General features: G+C 36.5%; 1 protein-coding gene across 3 annotated transcripts in view; it reads right to left on the bottom strand.

Annotated features, from left to right (window-relative positions):
- TAF4B (TATA-box binding protein associated factor 4b) overlaps nucleotides 1-23,589 on the bottom strand; it is a 162,156-nt gene that overhangs the window by 37,997 nt on the left and 100,570 nt on the right. For 2 of the 3 annotated variants that reach the window (XM_027068680.2, XM_053206431.1), the window contains one exon: nucleotides 300-2,159. The exons of the other annotated variant lie outside the window; for it this stretch is intronic. In XM_027068680.2, coding sequence (XP_026924481.1) covers nucleotides 1,992-2,159 — 168 coding nt within the window. In that variant the 3' untranslated portion in view covers nucleotides 300-1,991. Of the gene's footprint in view, nucleotides 1-299; nucleotides 2,160-23,589 lie in introns of those variants that run through there. 3 annotated transcript variants of the gene reach the window in all.

Here is a 23,589-nt window from a genome sequence, read left to right as displayed (position 1 = left end):
GTTTGAAAAAGAATACTTTTAGTAAGAAAACTGATGGGCCAAGAAAAGCTTTTGTAATGAATATGTTTAGCTTTCTTTGTGAGTCAAATAGCATGCAAATTTACAACTATTCCAAAGACAGTGGTAATAGTAACTTGGGACTTGAAGTGAGGTTCTGGAACCCAAATGCTGATACTCCAAAGTAACAATCCTAGCCAAGAAAGATCCATTGCCCAGTAGGTAAGACCCACTGCCCAGCCCCCAGGTGTGGAGGCTTACTACTAAAGATACTGGTTTTCAAAGTCAGTAACTGAGCAAAATTATTCGTATAATAAAATAATTATTTTAATGAAGTATTTGAAATAATTTTAAACATTTATACACAAATATGGGAATATGCTGCACTTTACAAAAAAATAAAGCTAAGCATTTAAATATACAAAAACAACTTTAGGTATAGATCTCTTCTGAAAGTTTCTCTTTTAACATATACATAATTTATAGCATTTTACATAACTTGCTGAAACAAAAATGGCCAATTTAACATTTATTACAGTATAGAACATGGCCACAACAGTCCCCATGGGAAGAACAGGATAAGGAGTAACATACCAGAGGTGTGTTCTTTTCCCCCTGAATTCTTTTTCTAAGAAGCACAGCTTTCCCATTTTTAAAAAATCTTCTTGGAGGATTTACTTGTTCTTTCTGTATGGGATTCTAAATACAGCTATTATTTTTCACCAACTACATGCCACAAAGGCGGAATTAAAAGAAAGAAAAGAGGGTTTGCTTTACAAAACATCAGCTTCCTCCTCAGGTGGGGGAAAAAAAAAAAAAATATATATATATATATTGCTCCTCATAATACATTTAGAGCCAAGATCTCCAACAATGAAATGCTGACATTACCTTTTGAGTATAGAATCCAAAATGGAGTCCTATTGTTAAAAATTTCTAATCATCGATTAGGATTTTTTAAATGCAACAAGATGCTTAAAACTTGCGGTAATGAAAAGGATTTTAGAAAACTATCCTTCTTGAGATTTAAAACAATACACAAAACAAAAAATAACGACTTCCTTTTGAGATACTGTACATTTGAAAATGTTTGATACATTTTCCTTTTTTGGTTGGGCTGTGATTTTGTCCTGTCAACAAAACGTGTACCGGTTGCTCTGGAGTTCCAATCCCACCACTGGAACGGAGGACGCATGTGCAGCATGGTTCCTATTCTGAGGTTCCACTCTCATTTTCCCCTCCTCAGTTTGAACGCAGTGCCCCATCATTCTTTTCAATACTTCCCACCTTTTCCACTTTTCAGTGAGGTATATCAGCAGCTTCCATTTTAAAGTTTCCCTGACAAGGATGTACCCTCACTTGGTATCAGAAGCAGCATATGGTGACGACCCAGAGAGGAGCCACCTTTGTGGGGACAGGCACAAACTATCCCCATCTGTCTCCGTTTTGACAACACTGGGACTCGGCTGACCAAAGTCACTACAGATGCTGTGGCTTGTCACCTGCAACTACAGAAGGTGACTATCACAATTAGCTAAGCAACTTCTGATCCCAGCCTAGAAAACCTAACACTTTGAGACAAGTTCAGCAGAGGATGAAATATAATCTTGGAAAGTCGGGACTCTTCCTTTCTTTCCCCTGCATCGTAATGCAGGCTGTGTTAGGGAAAGACACCTCGCCTACAGTCCAGCAAATGAAGCAGGTGGTAACAAACAGGGCCTTAACTTGCTGTAATTAAATCCACAGGTAGGCAGAAGCCTATGTCTGTGTGAACTGTATTTCATAACCAATTTCCAGAAGACAAAGTTGAATTCTAGTCATTAAGAACCCCGTGGGATGTGTAAGTAAGATTTAATAAAAGTTTATAACTGTAAACAATGATCTTCCCTATTGGTGATTATTTTCCAGAAACTGAAATTTCAGGAGAGTGCAACAATGCTCTTTATGTCTTCTTTGGCAGTAAACAGCAAGGATCTGGATGGAGACTGGAGTGGTCACTTCAGAAGGGCAAGGTACAGAGCTCGAGAATACTTCATCTCTCTTTCCTGTTCCATACAGAATATCAAGTCCCTGAGACAGATTCTTGTGATTCTTGGACGAAGCAACTGTTTGGTGGCTGTCAGGCTGGATGTCCCAGAAGCAAGAAGATTGTCTTTTAAGCCCTAAACAGAATAGAGAAAAAAGTTTAAAGTAACCAATCTTTCATAAAGGGAAAAACTGTCTTCAGCATGGAAGAGCTACTAGCCTCTGGCCACTGAGTTAGGTGCTGGAGAGAATACAATAACGCAGCAGGCTCAACCCTGTCCCCAGAAGCCCCATCTCTTGGGGAAGGCCAACTGCCCCCACACCTCATTCAATCTTTCTCTCTCACCTGGACCAGGGCCACAGCCTCTTAACTGATTTCTCCACTTCCAGGCTCTACTTCATTCCATTCTTTGCTGTGATTGAAGGCCAGACTTTCTTCTTTAAAGGTCTTAGACAAAAGTTTCGGGATTGATGGATGTGGTCATTATTTCAATTGCAGCGATGATTTCATAGGTATATGTATATATAAAAATCTATCAGACTGACTACTTGAAATGTGTGCTGCTTTTTGTATGTCGATTATAAAAATAAAAGAAAAAGCCTTACATGATTCAGGTCCTACCATTCTGTGGTTCAAAAATCTTCAATGGCTCCCCCCACCCTGTCCAGACTAGCTACCTGAGCACTAGTTATGACAGCTATGTTAATCACTTCCCACACATGATCTCTTTTCTTTCATGTAACATTGCAACAAGTTACATGGGTGCTGCCTCCATTTATCAAATGAGAATACTGAGCTTAGATAGGTTAAGCGACCTGTTCAGAGTCACACAGCAAAACTGAACCGGGACTCAATTTCTAAGTTGATCTAAAGTGAGTGCTCTTATGGGAATGCAAGCTGGTGCAGCACTCTGGAAAACAGTATGGAGGTTCCTCAAAAAACTAAAAACAGAACTACCGTAGGACCTAGCAATTGTACTACTAGGCATTCATCCACGGAATACAGGTGTGCTGTTTTGAAGGGACACATGCACCCCCATGTTTCTAGCAGCATTATCAACAATAGCCAAAGTATGGAAAGAGCCCAAATGTCTATCGATGGATGAATGGATAAAGAAAATGTGATATATATATATATATACCATGGAGTATTATTCGGCAATCAAAAAGAATGCAATCTTGCCATTTGCAACTACGTGGACGGAACTGGAGTGCTAAGTGAAATTAGTCAAAGAAAGACAAAAATCATAGGACTTGACTCATATGAGGATTTAAGAGACAAAACAGATGAACATAAGGGAAGGGAAACAAAAATAATATAAAACAGGGAGGGGGACAAAACAGAAGAGACTCATAAATATGGAGAACAAACGGAGGGTTATGGGAGGGGTTATGGGAGGAGGGGATAGGATAAATGGGTAAGGGGCACTAAGGAATCTACTCCTGAAATCACTATTGCACTATATGCGAATTAATTTGGATGTAAATTAAAAAAAAAAAACTTAAAAATAAATAAAATAAATAAAAAAATAAAGTGAGTGCTCTTAGTTATTACTGTGTTATATTATCTACCAAATCAGGTATAAACTCATCACATGGCTTCCCTGCAGGCTCACTTTCCACTGTTCCTTTACAAAAACAAAGGCTGGAAGAAGAAACGAAAAATAACAGAATTCTTAAAGGATAATTTTGTCAAGGTGAAATCCTTTATTCTCTCATTCTTTTTTTTTTAACCATACTTTGTTCCCAAAAACATCTTGATAGGGTTGTCGACCCTCCTTTCACCCTCCAAAAGACTTACATTTATATTTCCGTAACATAGGAGGCAAATCTTCTGGTTCTGTAACTATCCTTTTATAACCATCGAATTTTGATTATTCCCTCTATATTTTTGTTTTGTTTTGATGGAGGAGAAAGAGATCCTCTTTAAGGAATACACTTTGGTCAAAACAAGTCAACTTAATTCTATGCATGTTCACAGAATGACTGAGGGGCACTTTACCTGATGGTCAAACAAAATCTCCTTAGGAGATGCTTTGCAGTTTTGACGGAATATGATAGCACAATCACATTTCTATACTCATAAGGTTAAACATGTTCAAAAGGATCCATGGAACAAATTTTGGAAAGTCGACATGTTTAAAAAGGATGAAAACTTTACTCTTGGCTGCACAATTGCCTGGCTATTTGTCCTGGAGCCAAGCTATGGGACAGCCAGTCTTTCACCACTTCTGCAAGGTTCTCAGTAATGAATGCGCATACAAGTGTCTGCCTCTGTGACTTTCACTAAACCATGGCAGTCAAGCACTAGCACATTCCTCTTCCCGTTACCACTTAGAGGTGGTATAATATAGATATAATCCTAACTACTGTGAATTATCACCATCACAATATTTTCCTAAGGGTTTTGCAGAATGGACCTGCCAACTGAGCTTTGGAAAACTGGATAAAAAACACACATTAGGAAGAGAGTTAATAAAACATGTCATGGGCAGTGAGTGGCAATTTTGCTGTATACAGGAGTTATCTGTTTATAGTACATTTAAATAGAGGCATTTTCTTAGCCAAAAATTAGATATAATATGCTAAAGCTGAATCGATAGTTGTTTACAAACGTTTCCTATTAAGAGTTTGCCTAAAATCAATCATCTAATGTTTTATATAGATTTTGAAATGTAAATGGCTAGATGGATACACAATGTCTTGGCAAATGTAAATACCCAGAAATATGTCACATGTCCACTGAAAGACATGTATGAGAATGTTTAGTACTATTATTTGTAATAGACCTAAACAAGAAACCATCCAAATGCCCATTAAGAATAAACTGTGGAATACTTACACAAATGGAAAACTACACAGCAGTAACAAACTGAGTAACATAGATGAATATCACAAAAATGAAAGGATCCAAACACAACAAAATATAGTCTGATTCCATTTCTATAAAGTTCAAAGCTACAGAAGTCAGTACAATGATTCCCCTTAGGGGAGAGGAGTAGTGGCCAGAAAGAGATAGGGCAGGGTTATCTGGGGTTCCGGTGACGTTCTCTGTCTTGACTGGAGTATTGTCTACATGGGTGTGTTTGTGCTGTGAAAATTCAGTGAGCTTTGATTTGTGTGCTTTTCTGCATCAATGTTATACTTTAATTAAAAAATTAAAATGCTCAAAAAAAACACCCCACAAACCCTTGTCCAGGTAGGAAATAAAAAAGAGAGCAAAGAGGGAAAAACAGGAAAGAAATAAGGCAAAAATGTTAAACAGAAAAAAATTTTTAAAACCGAATCATCTGGGTAAAGAACAAAGGGGTCACAGTTCATGCTTGTCATGTGATAACCCTAAAGGATTCAGGAGAAAGAGCCATATTACAGCTGCCAGCACAGGGTTGAAAAGAAGGTCATTCCAACAGGATGTAGCAGAAGGCCTGAGGCAATGTTATAAATGAAACAAACCCCAAGGGACATTCAGTAACCCAACAGAAATGTCTTTCATAATTCACAACTTTACAAAGGTGATAGCATCCTCTTCCCCCAAATAGTGACACACTTCGAAAGTCAATCTTTCTTGAACATGGATACAAAAATATAGCATTTTTATTCCTATGCCTATGCTTTGGGGATGTCTACAGTCTGACTTGTCACTTTCACAATGACCTGGGCAGAATAATCAGCTCTCAATTATCCATGGTCAAGAAAGTGGATCGTGCACAGCTAACTTAAAGCTATAAAAAAACTCAAACCTGCCTTTTCACCAACATCTTTAATTTTCTCTCACCTCACTAAGTTTCTTCTCCCACCTCACCAAGTCTAGGACTGATTTCTGGTCCCATTACATTATTAATGCCAAAGAACACTAACGTGGTTACGAGATCAGAATTTGTATGAAGGAAAAAGAAGACCCTTGTGATAATGTATTAATTATTTCTGATATAGGGTGTTTTCCCAACCAACTTTCTACATGAGGATATTCCGTAACTTGGATTCTTCACATGGATGAAAATCAGGTGAAATGAAAGAGAAAGATCAAAGAAAATGAAAGAAATAATACACTTATTACCAAGTGCACAACAGATGTTCTTGAAATCATAATCAAAACTAAATGTTCACACACTCTACCACTGCTAGGTCAATTAAGTTATTAGCCTTCACTAATTTGTTCAATTATATCACTAAACAAAGTTTCTTATTTTTGAGGAACTCTTCTCCTCTAATAAGAAAAAACTGAACACTATAAGTTACCAATTTCAGAGAAATAACACTGTTTTTAAAATGACACTAAGTATTTGGGTGCCTCGGTGGCTTAGTCGGTTAAGTGTCCAACTTCGGCTCAGGTCATGATCTCATGGCTTGTGAGTTTGAGCCCCAGGTCGGGCTCTGTGCTGACAGCCCTGAGCCTGGAGCCTGCTTCGGATTCTGTGTCTCTCTCTCTCTCTCTCTCTCTCTCTCTCTCTCTCTCTGCCCCTCCCCTACTCACACTCTTGCCTTTCTCTCTCTCTCAAAAACAAACATTACAAAACATTTTTTAAAAATGACACTAAGTACTTAAAAATAACCAGTTATCCAAATTTTTATTCCCTCAACTTACTGGAGTGGGTGCTGTGAAGTGAAACCTTTCAAAGTTTGTCTCACTTCTTTTTCCATATTTTCCTCAATTCTATTCCTGCTATATTAACTGAAAAGCAGAAATCACATTTTTCTGAGTTCAGGGGCTTCCTGAATCCTGCTGAAGTTCTCAGTGACTTCACGTGGGCCTCTGTTTCGAAAAGCTGCCATCCAAGGCAACTGAGCTTCCTGCCAGCTCACACACAGATGCAGCTGACAAGTTCCCTGGGTTACTGGACACTTAAAGATATACAGGAGGATTGAACAGTGGTGAGCCCTGGTTGTCTCCTCCATTAGCAACCTCAGACAAATTACTTAAATTCTCTGTGCCTCAGTTTCCTAATCTGCAACACAGGAAGAGTAACGGTAATTATCTCATAGGGTTGTCTTGGGGATTAAATGAGAACAGTGCCTGGCATGCAGTATACATTCTGTAAATGCTGAACCTTCTTATAATAAATTAATTCATTAGTCAGTTTAGAGGTTTCAAGGTTTATAAACAGGAAACAGTATAATTCTAGTTCCAGATCTTTCCTGACATCCCGTAGTTAAGTGTAATTATGATAAACATCCTGCCAAGTCCTACCTAACTTAAAGAAACAATTTCTCTTGCCACATTTACTTTAGTCCTCTCAGTGAAATCTTTGGGTTTTAGTGGAGCTCTCAGTGCCTAAAGCTAACAAGTAGATTAATGGACATTTCAGACATGCGGTGGATGGACAAAGGATATATCCCAGGACAGGAAGTTTTCCATAAGCTCCTCCAATCAAATAGTGGAGGAGCTTGATGCTCTACAGACCCAACCAAGCTTATCAATATTGTTTCCAGAAGCTAACATCAACTTCTTCCATTCTATTCCCTGGATCAGAAGATGGACAAAACACAATGTATCCCTGAATCTTAATAATTAACTAGGAACAAAAATTGGACATTTTTAATACAGGCAAAGATTCATTACATTTCTCAGGCTCTGCCCCCGATTTTATGCTAATTCCAAGTACCATGGCAGCTCTTAAGGTGATGACTCAGGTCTTAAACTTCAGGGAGGAAACAAGAAATAGACATGCGCACAGGGGGTACAATGAAGATCTGGCTCTAGAAAAAGAAATTGAACATCTTCTAAGTCTTAGGAACAAGAATAAAAAAAAAGTATCCTGGCCTTGTGTAACAAGAATGCCTGGCCTTGTGTAACAAGAACACGAAAAATCTATATTCAAAAGACCTGAGCTTCTAGGCCTTAAAGGCAGCATAGAGGGTAAAAAAAAAAAAAAAAAAAAGCTCAACTTCGAGATTGAGCGCCCTCTGCTGGTCAACAAGAGGAACTTTTGACGCAACAGATCTCTAGCTTTTACCACCTTCACTTTATTCAAGGTATTTTAGAATATTAGCAACTCTACATACATGTTATCTTCTGCCCTAGAATTGTTACTTCTAAGTGTCTGTGTTTCAACAGTCTTTTACAGACTTCATGTTTCTTAAAGTTTCATTAGCAGAAATTTCAAACAAGATTCAACAATATTAAGAAAACTTTTATATTATCAGCCTTTGATTTTTAGCTGTTTAGGGAAAAGGATAATTTCATTATTTTTTATGGTGTTATTATTTCACAAAGTGTATTTCACCAGGTGTATGAGAATTACCTGAAACCAAAACCTGCAGATCTCCAAGTCAAATTCTCATATCAATACTGATTTCATCTCTGAGGTTTGGATCCGACAGTCTGCATTTTTAACAAATACCATAGATGATTTTTCTCAGTAAAGTTTGGGAACAAGTGGTGTAAGTGAATTTTAGCTTCTCTAACAGACATAACATTTTGAAGACTAATTGAAATGGCTAATTCGTGAATTTTTTCTAGTTGAACCCCAGCTAATTTAAACAAAGGAAAAATTGTGAAAAATACAAAAGCACTGCAAAAAATAGAAATAATATGTGTTTAAACAGACTGCTGTGACATGTAATTGTGAGCTTTGAGTTCTAATTCTAGTTGTGTAATTATGAGAGTTACAAAGACAATTCTGGTTCTTCTGTGCTAGTGACAATCCCCCTTCTTTATCTCCAAAAGAATGCTTTCCTAAATTCTAGACTTCACTGTTTAATTTCCTAATGAACTCTCAGACTGAATGTATCCTATTCAACATGTTTCAAATCAGTGTCCTCTTATTTCTCCTCCTCTTTCTTATTTATTTATTTTTAAATGTTTATTTTTGAGAGAGAGAGAGACACACACACAGAGCACAAGCTAGGACGGGCAGAGAGAGACACACAGAATCAGAAGCAGGATCCAGGCTCTGAGCTGTCAGCACAGCTGAACCCACAAACTGCGAGATCGTGACCCGAGCTGAAGTCAGATGCCCAACTGACTGAGCCACCCAGGCGCCCCATCCTCTTTCTTATTTAAAGTAATGGTAATACCATTCACCTCCAAAGGCCAAGCCAGAAAACTGGGTGTCATCTTTAACTCTTTCTCCCTCTACATTCCATCTGTCACTTATCAGTTCTACCTCCTAACAATTTCCAAACCATCTACTTCTTCTTACATTTTCACTCCCATTATCTTTTGCCTAGGTTACTTCCAACAACCTTCCTAACTTTCCTAGTTCCAGTATTAATATTGCTTATATTGGAGTGGGAATGATCTTTCTAAAATAATAACCAGATAATGCTGTTTTCCTGCTCAAAATGCTCCAATGGCTAAAAATCTATAGGACCCAGTCCAAGTATCCAACCATGACCTATACAGTCATCCAGGAACATACCAAAGCCTCTCCCCAGTCTCATCTCTCATTCCTTTCTTCCTGTTCCAAACTACTGTGCATGCCACAATATTATTTTCCTCTTTGCTCCAGACAGTTAATTCTCTCCTCCTTAACTCATTTCCAATTTCTCTGTCCTATCCTTGTATCACATCACCCCACTAAGTTCTTTAAAACTCAGTTCAGGTACATGTTTCCCTAAGTGCTCCAAACCCAAACTACCCTAGGTCTGGACCAGGTACAAGTCCTACTTCAGAAGTACTCTGAATTTCATTCTATCATCACATGCATTCAGCACAATGCAATTACCTCTTTAACTTTCTCACTCACTAGAAGGGAAGGATTTTGTAGCTGTGAATATTTTAACACAGTGTTTGGCACTTAGCTGATATCCATTCAGCATCTGCAGTACAATCATGTGTCTAAGTGTCACTCAATAACATTGTTTATGTGAGTTAACAATGGCTTTAAAATCAAGATGCTGCTGTCATTCTTAACTTTAAGCCAAATAATCTGAGAGACAAATGTAAAGTCCCTTGATGGCTTGTTCCTAAGCATTACCCAGCCTTCTAACAATTCATCTCACTCACTCATCCCCACCAAGCTGCTCCTGGATCAAATTGCTTAAAAGGTTATTTTTGGTCACTCTTTCAAACAGCAAAAAAGTGCTTCAGCCCACCAAGTAACACAATACACAGGAACAGTATAGACAACCAAATAAACAGTCAACTCTGAAAAGCAGTAACTTTCCTCTTAATACTAGTAATTTTCTTTAACCTTTAATTAAGACACTTACAAAGTCCTCTCAAAAACTATGTCCAAAGATAAGCTTTACCTATTATTTTATGATGAAAACTTCAAACGACTGCCAGTTAACTGTTTTTTTTTTTTTTTTTTCTTTCAGAACCAGCTTTGATTTTATTCTTGGAGGATTTAAATGTTAAGAAAAGCTAATGGGGTACCTGAGTGGCTTGGTCCATTAAGCGTCCCACTCTGGCTCAGGTTGTGATCTCACAATTTGTGAGTTCAAGCCCCACATCCGGCTCTGTGCTGACTGCTCAGAGCCTGAAGCCTACTTCAGATTCTGTGTCTTCCTCTCTCTCTCTCTCTCTCTCTCTGCCCCTCCCCTGCTCACACTCTGTCTGTCTGCCTCTCTCTTAAAAATAAACATTTAAAAAAAAAGAAGAAAAGAAAAGCTACAATATCAGAAAAGGCTGTTGTGCCTCACAGCTAAAGTAAATTTACCAATATATTTAAGTTTTAACAGTAGCTTTACTTAAAACTCTAGTACTTCTAGAGCTGGGGAGCTGCACAGGACTGATGGAAAATGGTATTACAAAATAGAAATTTAAACGAGAAAAATAAAAGAGCACTACAGATGGTAAATATAAAATAACTATTTTTATTTATCAACTCTTTAAAAGACTATGACCAAGTAATAACAATGTACTAGAGTTTAAAACATATGTAGAAGTATAAAAAGCACAAAGGACGGGGGAATTTGTATAATGGAATCACATAGTTAAAAGGTTTTCACATCCTTTTTATAATTTTTTTAATTATTTAAAAAATGTTTATCTTTGAGAGAGAGAGCACAAGTGAGGGAGAGATGTAGAGGGGGTTACAGAGGATCTGAAATGGGCTCTGAGCTGACAGCAGCATGCCCGACTCGGGTCTGAACCAATGAACTGAGAGACCATGACCTAAGCCAAAGTCAATTGCTCAACCCACTAAGCCACCCAGGTGCACCCCCCTCCCCCCTTTTTAAAGTAGGCTTCATGCCCAGCATGGAGTCCAACATGGGGCTTGAACTCATGACCCTGAGATCAAGACCTGGGCTGAGATCAAGAGTTGGACACTTAACCAACTGAGCCACCCAGGTGCCCCAAGATTTTCACATCTTATGTGAAGTGGTATTAATCTAAGGTTGAGTGCAGACAGTTAAGGATACATACTGTACTATTAAAAAAATAAAAGAGTAGTATAGTTAAAAAGCCAACAGAGGATACAGAACATGACACTAAAATACTACATAATTAACTCAAAAGATGACTGGAAAGGAGAAACAAAACAACAGAGGGAACAAATAGAAAATAAATGACAAGATGGTAGACCCATATCCAATCACAGTGAAATTATATTAAATGTAAATGGACTAAACACTCCAAATAAATGTCCTTAAAAATTTTTCTTTGATTTTTACTTTATTTTCAAGAGCAAGAGAGACAGAGCACAAGCAGGGGAGGGCAGAGAGAGGGAGACACAGAATCCGAAGTAGGCTCCAGGCTCTGAGCTTGTCCTCACAGAGCCCAATGTGGGGCTTGAACTCATGAACTGCGAGATCATGACCTGAGCCTAAGTCAGACGCTTAACCAACTGAGTCACACAGGTGCCCCTCCAAATACATTTACTGGCTGGGCACAAATCTGAAACTCAATTATATGCTATTCATAAAAGACCGGCCTTAAATCAACACAGAGGGGCACCTGGGTGGCTCAGTCGGTTAAGCATCCAACTTCAGCTCGGGTCACGATCTCATGGTTCGTGGGTTCGAGCCCTGCGTTGGGCTCTGTGCTGACAGCATGGAGCCTGGAGCCCTCTTCGTGTTCTGTGTCTCTCCCTCTCTCTCGCCCCTTTGTTGCTTGCACTCTCATTCTCTCTCTCTTGCTCTCGAAAATGAATAAACATTAAAAAAAAAATAAAAAATAAAAATAAATCAAGACACAGATAGGCTGGAAACAGAAGGATAGAAAAAGATAAACCATGCAAATATTAAGCATAATAGTATTTGGTATGGCTATAATAATATTAAAATTAGGCTTTAAGACAATGAATATCAACAGAAATAGAATGGTTTCACAATGACAACAGAGGGAAACCCATCAGACAGACATACTGTGTTTATAACCAATAATAGACCATCAAAAAAAAAGAAGCAAAAATTGACAAGTAGAAATAGACAAATGCACAACCATAGTTTAAAAAAAAGAGAAAACTTACAAACTTCTTTCAGCAACCAATGGAACAAGCAGTCAAAAAAAACCAAAAAAAAACTAGTAAGGATATAGAAGACTTAATAGACACTTCACTCACCACTAAAGAAAACACATCCTTCTCAAGTGCACAGAGAATATTCCTTAAGATAAACCATATATTAGGACAGATCTCAATAAATTTAACAGGATTGAAATCACAGAATATGTCTTCTAACAGTAATGAAAACACCAAATATTTGGAATTAAACAACACACTTCTAAACAGTCTGTATTTCAAAGAAGATGACAAAAGGGAAATTAGGAAATATATTTGAACTTAACAATAATAAAAACACAACATACTCAACATATCAGAGATTTTCTGCTTTAGCTTTACTCCCACAAACTAACAGAAATTTATAACATTTAGTGTTTTTATTAGAATAAGAAGTTATACCCAACCTTCACCTCAAGAAGCTGGAAAAAGAAAATATTAAACACCATGGAAGTAGAAGAAAGGGAGTAATAGGAGTGGAAATCAGTGAAATAGGAAATGGACAAACATTTTTGGGGAGGAAAAAAAAGCCATAAGTTAATTTTCGGAAAAGATTGATCAAATGTATGGACCCTTATCTAGACTGATCAGGAAGAAAGACAACACATAAATTATCAATATCAGGAATGAAAGAAAAAATATCACCACAGATATTAAAAGATAACGACAAGATAAGATAATTTTACGTGAATGACTTTAACAACCTAGATGAGTACAAAAATTCTTTGAGAAACACAATGTTCAAATATTAATACACATAAAAAGAAAAAAACCTAGTATTGAGATGGCCTTACATAGAAAACTTGAGGCCCGGATGGCTTCATTGGTAAAAGCTATCAAACATTTAAGGAAGAAATACGACCTATCTTAGGCAAACACTTTAAAAAAAAAAAAAAAAAAAAGAGGAAGAGCATTGGCATAACTCAAACAAAAACTAATAAGGACATTACAACAAAATGAAATTCTAGAACAATGTCATTTATGAACATAGATCCAAAAAAACTAAACAAAATGAATGAACAGCAAACAGAATCTAGTAACATATATAATTGATTTTATATTATGACCAACTCAGATTATCTCAGGATTTAAAAACAAATATAAATTACCAAATTAAAAGAATAAAGGAGAAAACTCATATGATAATCAGACAAATTCACACATGCCTTGGCAAAATTCAATACGAACCATCATAAAAACTCTTTAGTCAACTAGGAAGAGAAGAATTTCCTCAATGAAAAACCTACAGCCAATATTATACTTAAAGGTTAAATACTGAATGTTTTTTGCCCAAGATCAGAAACAAGGCAAGGATGTCCATTCTTACCATTTCTATTCAACACAGTACTGGGGATGTTAGCTAGTGTTCTAAGGCAAGAAAAAATAAGGGAGAAGCATAAAGACTGAAAAGAAAGAAGTACTCTAAGGGAGCATGGGTGGCTCAGTTGGTTGAGCATCTGACTTCAGCTTAGGTCATGATTCTCCTGGTTTGTGAGTTCAAGCCCCACATTGGACTCTGGTGTTGACAACTCAAAGTCTGGAGCCTGTTTCAAACGGTTTCTGTGTCTCCCTCTCTCTCTCTCTGCCCCTCCCCCTCTCGCACTCTGTCTCTCCTCTTGCAAAAATAAATAAACATTTAAAAAAATTAAAGAAAAAAAAGAAAAGAAAGAAGTACTCTACTTTGACTTGTAAACAACGTTGATTGTTTAGCAAATCTTAAGAAATTTATACCAAAAACTATCAGAAAAATTAAGTAAATTTAGCAGATCAGAGGATACAAGATTTGATATATTAGCAACAAACTGGAAAGTATAATTAAAAAAATACTATTCTGGGGGTGCCTGGGTGGCTCAGTTGGTTACGTGACCGACTCTTGATTTTGGCTCATGTCATGATCTCATGGTTTGTGAGTTCAAGCCCCGTGCTGGGCTCTACGCCAGTGGCTGGGAGCCTGCCTGGGATTCTCTTCCTCCCCTCTTGCTGCCCCTCCCCCCCCAATAAATAAATATAAAAGAAAAATACCACTTTGGGGGGTGCCTGGGTGGCTCAGTCACATAAGGTCTAACTCTTAATTTCTCAGGTCATGAGCTAATGGTTTGTGAGATTGAGGCCTGTGTGGGATCTGCACTGACAGCACAGAGACTGCTTGGGTCTGTCTGTCTCTCTCAAAATAAATAAATAAACTTAAAAAAAAGGGAAAAAAGACCATTTTGGGGTGCCTAGCTGACACAGTTGGAGGAGTGTGCAACTCTTGATCTTAGGGTCGTAAGTTTGAGCCCCAGGCTGGGTGCAGAGATTACTTAAATAAATATCTAAAAAAAATACCATTTCAATAGCATCGAGAAAATATCTATGTATAAACATAATGAAAGACATGAAAGACTTCTAAACAGAAAGCTAAAACACTGCAGGGAGAAATTAAAGATTACAGAAATAAATGGAAGGATATATGACACTCACATGGCCTCAATATCATTAAGATGTAAGTTCTGTAAACTGATCTACAGATTCAATGCCATCCTAATAAATATCTATACATTTTTGTAAGAATGACAGGATGATTCTGAAATTCATATGAAAATGCCAAGGACCCAGACAGAACAGCCAAAAACAACCTTGAAAAGGGACAAAGTTGGAAGGATTTGATTATCTGATTTCAAAATTATTACAGTAAGTAAGAGACTGTGGTATTGGCATAAGTATAGCAAAACACATCAACAGGATAAAGTATGAATATGCATTTCTACATATACATACAGTTAATTGGTTTTAAATATAAGTCATGATAAATGGAGAAAGTCTTTTCAATAAATGGGATGGAGTAACAAGATATCTATATATAAAAAAATTAGCCTCAACCCCTAACTTCAGATCAGACATAGAAATTAAATTACAAAGATCAAACACTTAAAAAACGTAAGAAGATCAAACACTTAAAATGTAAAATGTTAAGCTACTAGGGAAAAATCTGCGAAGCTATTGGTACACAATTTTTTTTTTAGGATATAGAAAGCAGTAAGTCTAAAAGAAAAATGATAAAAATGATAAATTACACTTTGTCAAAGTTAAGACCTTCTGTTCTTCCAAAAGACACCATCATGGAAATAAAAGTACACTGCTAAGGGAATGTGAAATGGCACAACCATTTAAAAAACTGTTTAGAGTTCCTTATAAAGTTAAACACACATTTATCTTATGATTCAACAGTGGCATTCCTAGTTAACTAAGAGAAATGAAAATTTTATGTCCACAAAATGACTTTTACAAGGATGTTCATAGCAGCTTTATTTGTACCTGCCAAAAATTAGAAAGAATGCAAGTGTTCAATGAATAAAGAAATTATGGAGCATTTATACAATGGAATACTACTCAGCACTAAAAAGGAATGTTACTACTAATATGTGCAATGTGAGTAAGTCTCAAAAACATAAATGTGGAATGAAAATTTAAAGACAAAAGAGTACATTTATGTATGATTTCCAATTACACAAAGTTCTAAAACAGGCAAGACTATGCTATGGTAACAGAAATTAGATCAGTAACTGAAAAGGAAAAGGCTGGAGGTGGACTGAATAGGCATGACAGAACTTTCTGTGGCTACAGAAATGTTTTCTATCTTAATTTGGGATGATGGTTATAATCAAAACCAGCATGTTTTATTGTAAATAAATTATATCTCGATCTTAAAACCAAGTGCAAAATTCATCTGAAGTTTTAAAAGTCATTCGTTCCTCAAAACTTCCCCCAAAGGCACATGGTTACTCTTCTCTACTATCTGGTGTGCTCTGGTATAAAAGTTTGACAGGCACTGTGATGTCAGAATTCCATATTCACAAATATTATGACAGGTAAAGAGAATGTAGACAAAGAAATGTTTATTCCAATATTATGTGGAAAGTTGTCTGTAAATAAAGTTACCTAGAAGATCTTTTAACACCCCAGAATACATTCAACTCAGAGATTATAAGTATTATTGAAGTGCTTGAAAATTTAAGTGTTAGCATTTCTCTATGAGGGTGTTATTACAATACTGAGTAAGCTTGACTAGGTGGATGTGTCTTTCATATTACATAATATTTAGTAACACTGGCCCCTTGTCACAATATGCTTGTAGCATAGTCCCAAATCTTGAGTCACTGTGTCAGAATAATACCCCACACATTTCCAATTACTTCATAGGAGTAGGTACTGCCCCCCAGTTGAGAACTGCTTGTCTATAAGCTAATGAGCATATATAAGCAGCATGAAAAATTATCCCACTAATACATGTAATCTACCATCCCATTTTAATTCCAATGCTGATAATTTCACTAATGACTACCTTTACTTACTTAATCTTCAAAAGAAAACAAAAGTGCATAGTTTTATGTGCCCTACTGAAGACTGACTTGGGAGGATAAAGAACGACTGATTTTGTTGAAAACTCTAATTAGGGAAACCAAACACAACCAATGACAACACTATCAACAACACCAAACTACAAGACAATATATTACATACAATACATAGACAAACTACAAGAAATAACATTAGAAACCAAACTACTAACTGGAGTGATAAATCCAGAAGATGACTGATCATGGTCAGAACCCTCCAAGTCCATGAATGTGCAATGGTGGGCTTAGAAAAAAAAAAAAATCAGGATACTTCCAAGGTGTTCTTTGTGGCAGAAAATCAGCAAACATTCTAAGCTAAGTCAGGCAGACATTAACTAATTTGCTTTATGGTTTCAATATTCAAACGTGCCTTTCATGTATCAATCAAAACACAACATAATCATTTAATGGCAAGAAAGGCTTGTTAGGCTACTAGCATTTTATTGATATATGCAAATTTAAGAATGGACACTGAGAACAAGACTAAAGAATGGACAAGGACATAAGGCCACCTACATGCCTGTTACTAAGAAGAGAAAGATAAATTAATTGGCACATGGTCCTATAATAAGAGACTGAATTAGTAATTAAAAAACTTCTTCTACAGAAAAGCCCAGAACTAGATGGCTTCACTAGTAAAGTCTACCAAACATTTAAAGAAGAATTAACATGAATATTTGATAAATTCTTCCAAAAAACAAAAAAGGAGGGAACACTTCCTAATCCATTTTATAAGACCAGTATTATTACCCTGCTACAGAAACCAGATAAAGACATCACAAGAGCACAACAGAACAATTTCTGAATACAGAGGCAGAAATCCTCAACAAAATACTAGTAAAGAAAATCTAGCAGCATGTAAAAAGAATTTATACACTGATGACCAAGTGGGATATATACCCTAGGAATGCACAGTTGGCTCAACATGTGAAAATCAATGTAGTACATGTTATTAGTAAAAGGAAAAAAAGATAATGTCAACAGAGGCAGAAAAGGCTTCAGACAAAATCGAACACCTTTTCATCGTTAAAAAAAAAAAAAACGACAAACACAAAACAGGCTAGAAACAAAACAGAATTTCTTCAACTTTAAGAGCATCAATGAAAAACCCATAGCTAACATCATACTTAATGGCAAAAAAAAGAAAAAGAAAAAAGAAACCTTTCCACCTAAAATTAAGAGCAAAAAAAGGTGTCTACTTTTACTGCTTCTATTCTTCTTGTACTGAAGGTTCTAGCCAGGGCAATTAGGCAAAAACATGAAAGAACAAGGCATCCAGAAATGAAAGGAAAAAGTAAAACTACCACTATCTGCCAATATATATCTTGTATATATAGAAAATCTTAAAGAATTCACAAAAACTATTAGAGCTAATAAATGAGTTCAGAAAGGTTGCTGGATACAACATCAATATATAAAAAAATCAGTTCTATTTCTATATGCGAGCAATAAGCAATCGAAAAATGAAATTAAGAAATCAATGACATTTGTGACAGCATCAAAGAGAATAAAAATACTTAGGAATAAGCTTAACAAAAGGAAGTGCAAAATTTGTACACTGAAAACTACAAAACATTGTTGAAAGAAATTTCAAAAGACTGATAGGTATCAAATGTTCATGGACTGGAATACTTAATATTGTTGGGATGGAAGTACTATTCAAACTATCTATATATTCAGTGTAATCTGTATCAAACTCCCAACTATCTTTTTTTGCAGACATTGACAAAATGATTCCAAAATATATATGTAAATGTAAGGGACACAGAATAGCCAAAACATCTTGAAAGCAAAGAGTCCAGTCTAGAAAAATCACTTTCTGATTGGAAAATTTACTGCAAAGCTATAGTAATCAAGACATTGTGGTACTTGCAGATAGACACATAGATTGGCAGAATAGAACTGAGAGCCCAGAAATAGACCCATACATCTATGATTAATTTATTTTCTTTTTTTATTTAAAAAAAAAATTTTTTTTTAACGTTCATTCATTTTTGAGACAGAGAGAGACAGAGCATGAATGGGGGAAGGTCAGAGAGAGAGGGAGACACAGAATCCGAAACAGGCTCCAGGCTCCGAGCTGTCAGCACAGAGCCCGATGCAGGGCTCGAACTCACGGACCGCAAGATCATGACCTGAGCTGAAGTCGGACGCCCAACCGACTGAGCCACCCAGGCGCCCCGTGATTAATTTATTTTCAACTAGGGTGTTAAGACTGTTCAATGGGAAAGAACGGTCTTTTCAAAAAATTGTGCCGGGACAACTGGATATCTACATGCAAAAGAATGAATTTGGACCCATCTTATACCATATACAAAAAAATGAACTCAAAAAGGATCAAAGATGTAAATGTAAAAGCAAAAACTGTAATACTCTTAGATATAAATCCTATGACACTGGGTTATAAGCAAGCAAAGAAAAAGACTGATTGGACTTCATTTCTACAAAGTAAATACACAAATGACCAAAAGGGACATGAAAAGTTGTCCAATGTTAGTAGTCACTAGAGAAATGCAAAACAAAAGCCACAATGAGATACCCCTTTATGCCCACTGGAATGGCTATTAAAACAAAAACAAAAACAGACAACAACAACTAACGACCATCATGTGGAGAAATTGGAACTCTCATGCATTATGGGTAGGAATGTAAAATGGTGAAGCTGCTATGGAAAAGAGTTTGGCATTCCTCAAAAAGTCAATCACTGAGTTATTATTATATGACCCAGTAATTCCACTCCTAGGAATATACCCAAAAGAAATTAAGTATTCAGCCATAATTAGGAATGAAGTACTGATAAATGCTACAATATGGATGGCCCTTGAAAACATTATGTGAAGTCAAAGAAGTTAGATACAAAAGATCACATATTATATAATTCCATTTATATGAATGCTCAGCATAGCAAATCCATAAAGACAGAAAGCAGATTAGTGGTTGCAAGGTGCTCAGAGGGAAGAGTTAATGGCTATGGAATTTCTTTTTTGGAGTGATGAAAATGTTCTGTGATTAAATAATGGTGATAGTTGCACAGCCATGTGAATACACTAAAAACTACTCAACTGTACACTCTAAAGTGGTGAATTTTATAGTATATGAATTTTATCTGAACAAAAAATCCCACAAAAGATCGGCACAATCTGGTAAGTCAAACAAATTGGAATAAACATTTCAAAAGCAACTTGTAGTTACTGTTTTCAATACTTTATGGAATTCTTGGGGAAAATGCATAAATAGAAATTCAACAATATACTCTAAATGTTATTAGAAAGTAAAGTACTATTGCAATATCTAAGACAGATATATTGCTTTCCAAGTAAACTTGGGTTTTCACTGGTAACATTAATTGACAATCTGAACATCTAATTTGGGAAAATCTCACAGAGAAACTAAGTGTCATTTAAACTATGGAAAGATACGCTTAGCAAAGGAGTTACCAACCACTTTTCCCATAAACATTAGTTTGTTGTTAATTAACACTCATCTATCATCACGTTGGAAAACCCTCTAAGGCCTGGTATTTATCAAAAGCAGTCCTACATAACACAGGCAATTCGTGCTCTTCACAGACACTGAAGTTGGAACCAAATAGCTCCATACAAGGCTGAGACAAACAGCTACTAGTACATTAGGGAATAAGCACAACAGTATAACTGGTCATGTGAGAACAGTACAATTTAAGAAATCTAAAGACAGTCATACTAGTCTAAATTACAGAAGCAGTATACTTATAGACACACTTTCAAAAACTGCTTCTTGGGAGCCTGACAACTTATAGGAATCATCTTAAAGCCTGACAAGTTAAAAAAATAATCTCTCTTAGCATAAGCCCATTATTATGCTAACTATAATTAAAGTGCTTTGAAGAAAAAAAAATTTTATAAAGCCTCAAATATTCCATATAAAACTGCACTAAAACACTATTTGCCCTGGGAGGAATGGTGACCAAAATACTTAATGGAGCAGAGGAATGTAACAATAAAAATACTTGAAAAGACATGGAAATCTTAAAGGTTCACAGACAGCTCTTCACAGATAACTTGTATTTTATATACATTATACTAATTTCCAGTTTAACCACAGATATCCATGGCCAATTGCTAAAAAGACCACCATGCTAAGGTTCATTAATGGTGTCCTGTATCACAAGCTCCAAGTACTTGCTCAGTTACAAGGCAGAATAGGCCAGACCAGCTGCCATAAAGAAAACTAACTTTTTAGACCATAAATTCCAAGCAAGCTGAGGCCTAGTTCTATTCTTCTCACCACTGTACCTAGCACAGTGGGACGACTGAATGAATAAGTGAATATAAATGCCATCTCTCCTGAATAGAGAACAGAAAGGAGATTAACCAAATAACTAAGAGATAACAAATGGCATCAGGCTTTTTAGAATAACAATATCCAGTACTGAGATACTAATAAACACACACTTTCATATACTGCTGGTAGAACCACAAAGTAGTTAAACATATGTCTTGATGAAAATAAAAATTTTAAATATAAAATTTCACTTTAAAGAGGCTGGGCAAGAATGCTGTTTAAAGAAATCACCAAGGGTTTCTGGGTGGCTCAGTCGGTTAAGTGTCCGACTCTTGATTTTGGCTCAGGTCATGATCTCATGGTTAGTGGGTTCAAGCCCTGCATCCGGTTCTCTGCTGTCATGTCAGCTCAGGGCCTGGAGCCTGCTTTGGATTCTGTGTCTCCCTCCCTCTGCCCCTCCCCTGTTTGTGCTCTGTCTCTGCCTCCCAAAAATAAACATTAAAAAAAAAAAAAAATTAAAGAAATCACCAATCTGAGGAATCGAAAGGTATAAGTGACAGGGACAAGAAAGGACTTATGAAGAGTTGACAGAGAGGGACACACTGGAAATAAAATAGAGAAAGTAAACAGAATAGATTTCCAGACAGTAAGTGAAAGAGGTAGGCTTTGGAGCTCCTGGTCAGGTCAACAGAGCAGAGCAAGATTTCTGGAAAGGGGGATAGTCCCCATTTCAGGCCAAATGAGGTACATGTTGCCTCTAAAATCCAAATATGCCGCTTTGTGATGGGAAAAATCAGCTAGGTATAGCAGGTATTTATTTATTTATTTATTTATTTATGTATTTATTTATGTATTTATTTATTTATTATTTATTAATTAATTAATTTATTTATTACCTTAGAAAAGGTATCTCAACATAATCCAAACCACTGGACTCCTAGAAAGTTCATCAAGGTAACAGGCACCTGAATTTTTGTGAGAATTATCCTCTCTCTGGCATGCATGCACTTTACCAAAATGTCTATAGGAGTTGTTACATCCAACTCAGCAGATCAAATCATCATGGTACCAATATAATGGATCAGCATATGTCCTATGGAAGGGAGAGGCTATCCAAGTCCTTGCAGGCTAGCTTATGACATAAAGTTTGATATAGCCCTGAGATAAGTTAGTGGAGGTATACTGCTGACACCACCAGTTGAAAGCAAATTAATTCTGATGTTTTTGCCTAATAAGTATATAGGAAAAAAAAGCATATATCAGATCAATATTTCCATACCGAATGCCAGGGGTTGCATTGATTTGTTCCAGCAACAAAACCTCACTTGGAACAACTTTAACTGAAGCCACCATTTGATTAAGCTTATGATAACCCACTATCGTTCTGTAAGATCCATCTGTCCTCTTCAATGCCAAACAGTTAAGTTGAATAGGGATGTGATAGGAATCACCACTTCTGCATCTTTCAAATTCTTAATGGTAGCTCTGCAATCCCTCCATGTAATAATTTATCTTGGTAAGTAGATAACATTCTAGTGGCTTCCACAGGTCAGTTAACCAATGTGGGATCTCTGTTAACTGTTCAATTTGTCTACTCCAATTATGCATTCCAGGAAAATGGAAATAACCAACCACATTGGGCCCACTGTTAGATGGGCCTAAGCCAAAACTCCATTGACTGATAGAAAACAGTGGTGTTTGGAATGTTCTAGAATTCATTACACTCAGAGTCAATATTCAGCAATCCCTAGAGTCTATTTCTCATTCCCCAATGTCCATTATTCTAGTAAATGGCTGCAGGTCTTTGGGGGAAGCCTAGAAGCAGATCAACAGTATAAATTTTTGGCTATATGGCAGGACCCAGCTTTCCCTTCATTGAAAGGTTCTTGGACCTGGCTTACATCTGGGGACAGATTGAGGGGTTATAAACTCTGTTGAGGTCATTCAAGTCACACTTCTGTTCCCCAGGTCTAGAGCTCTTCTGTATATAAAAATCAATGAATAATTCATAAAATTTCCCATCTATCTCAGCTGTACAGATACTATAACCAAATTCACCCATGAAAAAGATCTCCGCCAACTCAGAATTCTCTGATTACCGCTGTGGCTTTCCTTACCATTACAGTAACCACACCCTCACCCTTTGTCTTTTGCAATTAAGTGCCAGTATTTGTTGCTGTCACCTGGGATTCCATTACTCCTGAATAATTCAAGGATCCTAATTTGATGGCAACAGTTATCCTGTCATTCTTTTAAAAAACAGCCAATAGAGCTCTTCAAGGATGTTGGGGCTCTCCTCCTGAGTGGATTTCTCAGAGCTCTGAGTAAAGGAGTGGTCTCTAGACTCACCTGGGGAACACATGTGGTCAAGTTTTTTGTTTTTGTTTTTTTAATGAAAAACCCACTCTAGCGTTCTAATCTCCTTAAACCTTTGGATAACTTCCTCTATATAAATAAAAGTCTAGCATCTATCTCAACTTTACTTAGTTTAGGCCACCTTTTAGTGTAGTTTTTAGTTAACTAACCAAGCAAACTGTTAG

Source organism: Acinonyx jubatus, chromosome D3 (genome assembly GCF_027475565.1).
Source record: "Acinonyx jubatus isolate Ajub_Pintada_27869175 chromosome D3, VMU_Ajub_asm_v1.0, whole genome shotgun sequence".
NCBI lineage: Eukaryota > Metazoa > Chordata > Mammalia > Carnivora > Felidae > Acinonyx > Acinonyx jubatus.
This window is presented reverse-complemented; position numbering and strand designations above follow the sequence as displayed.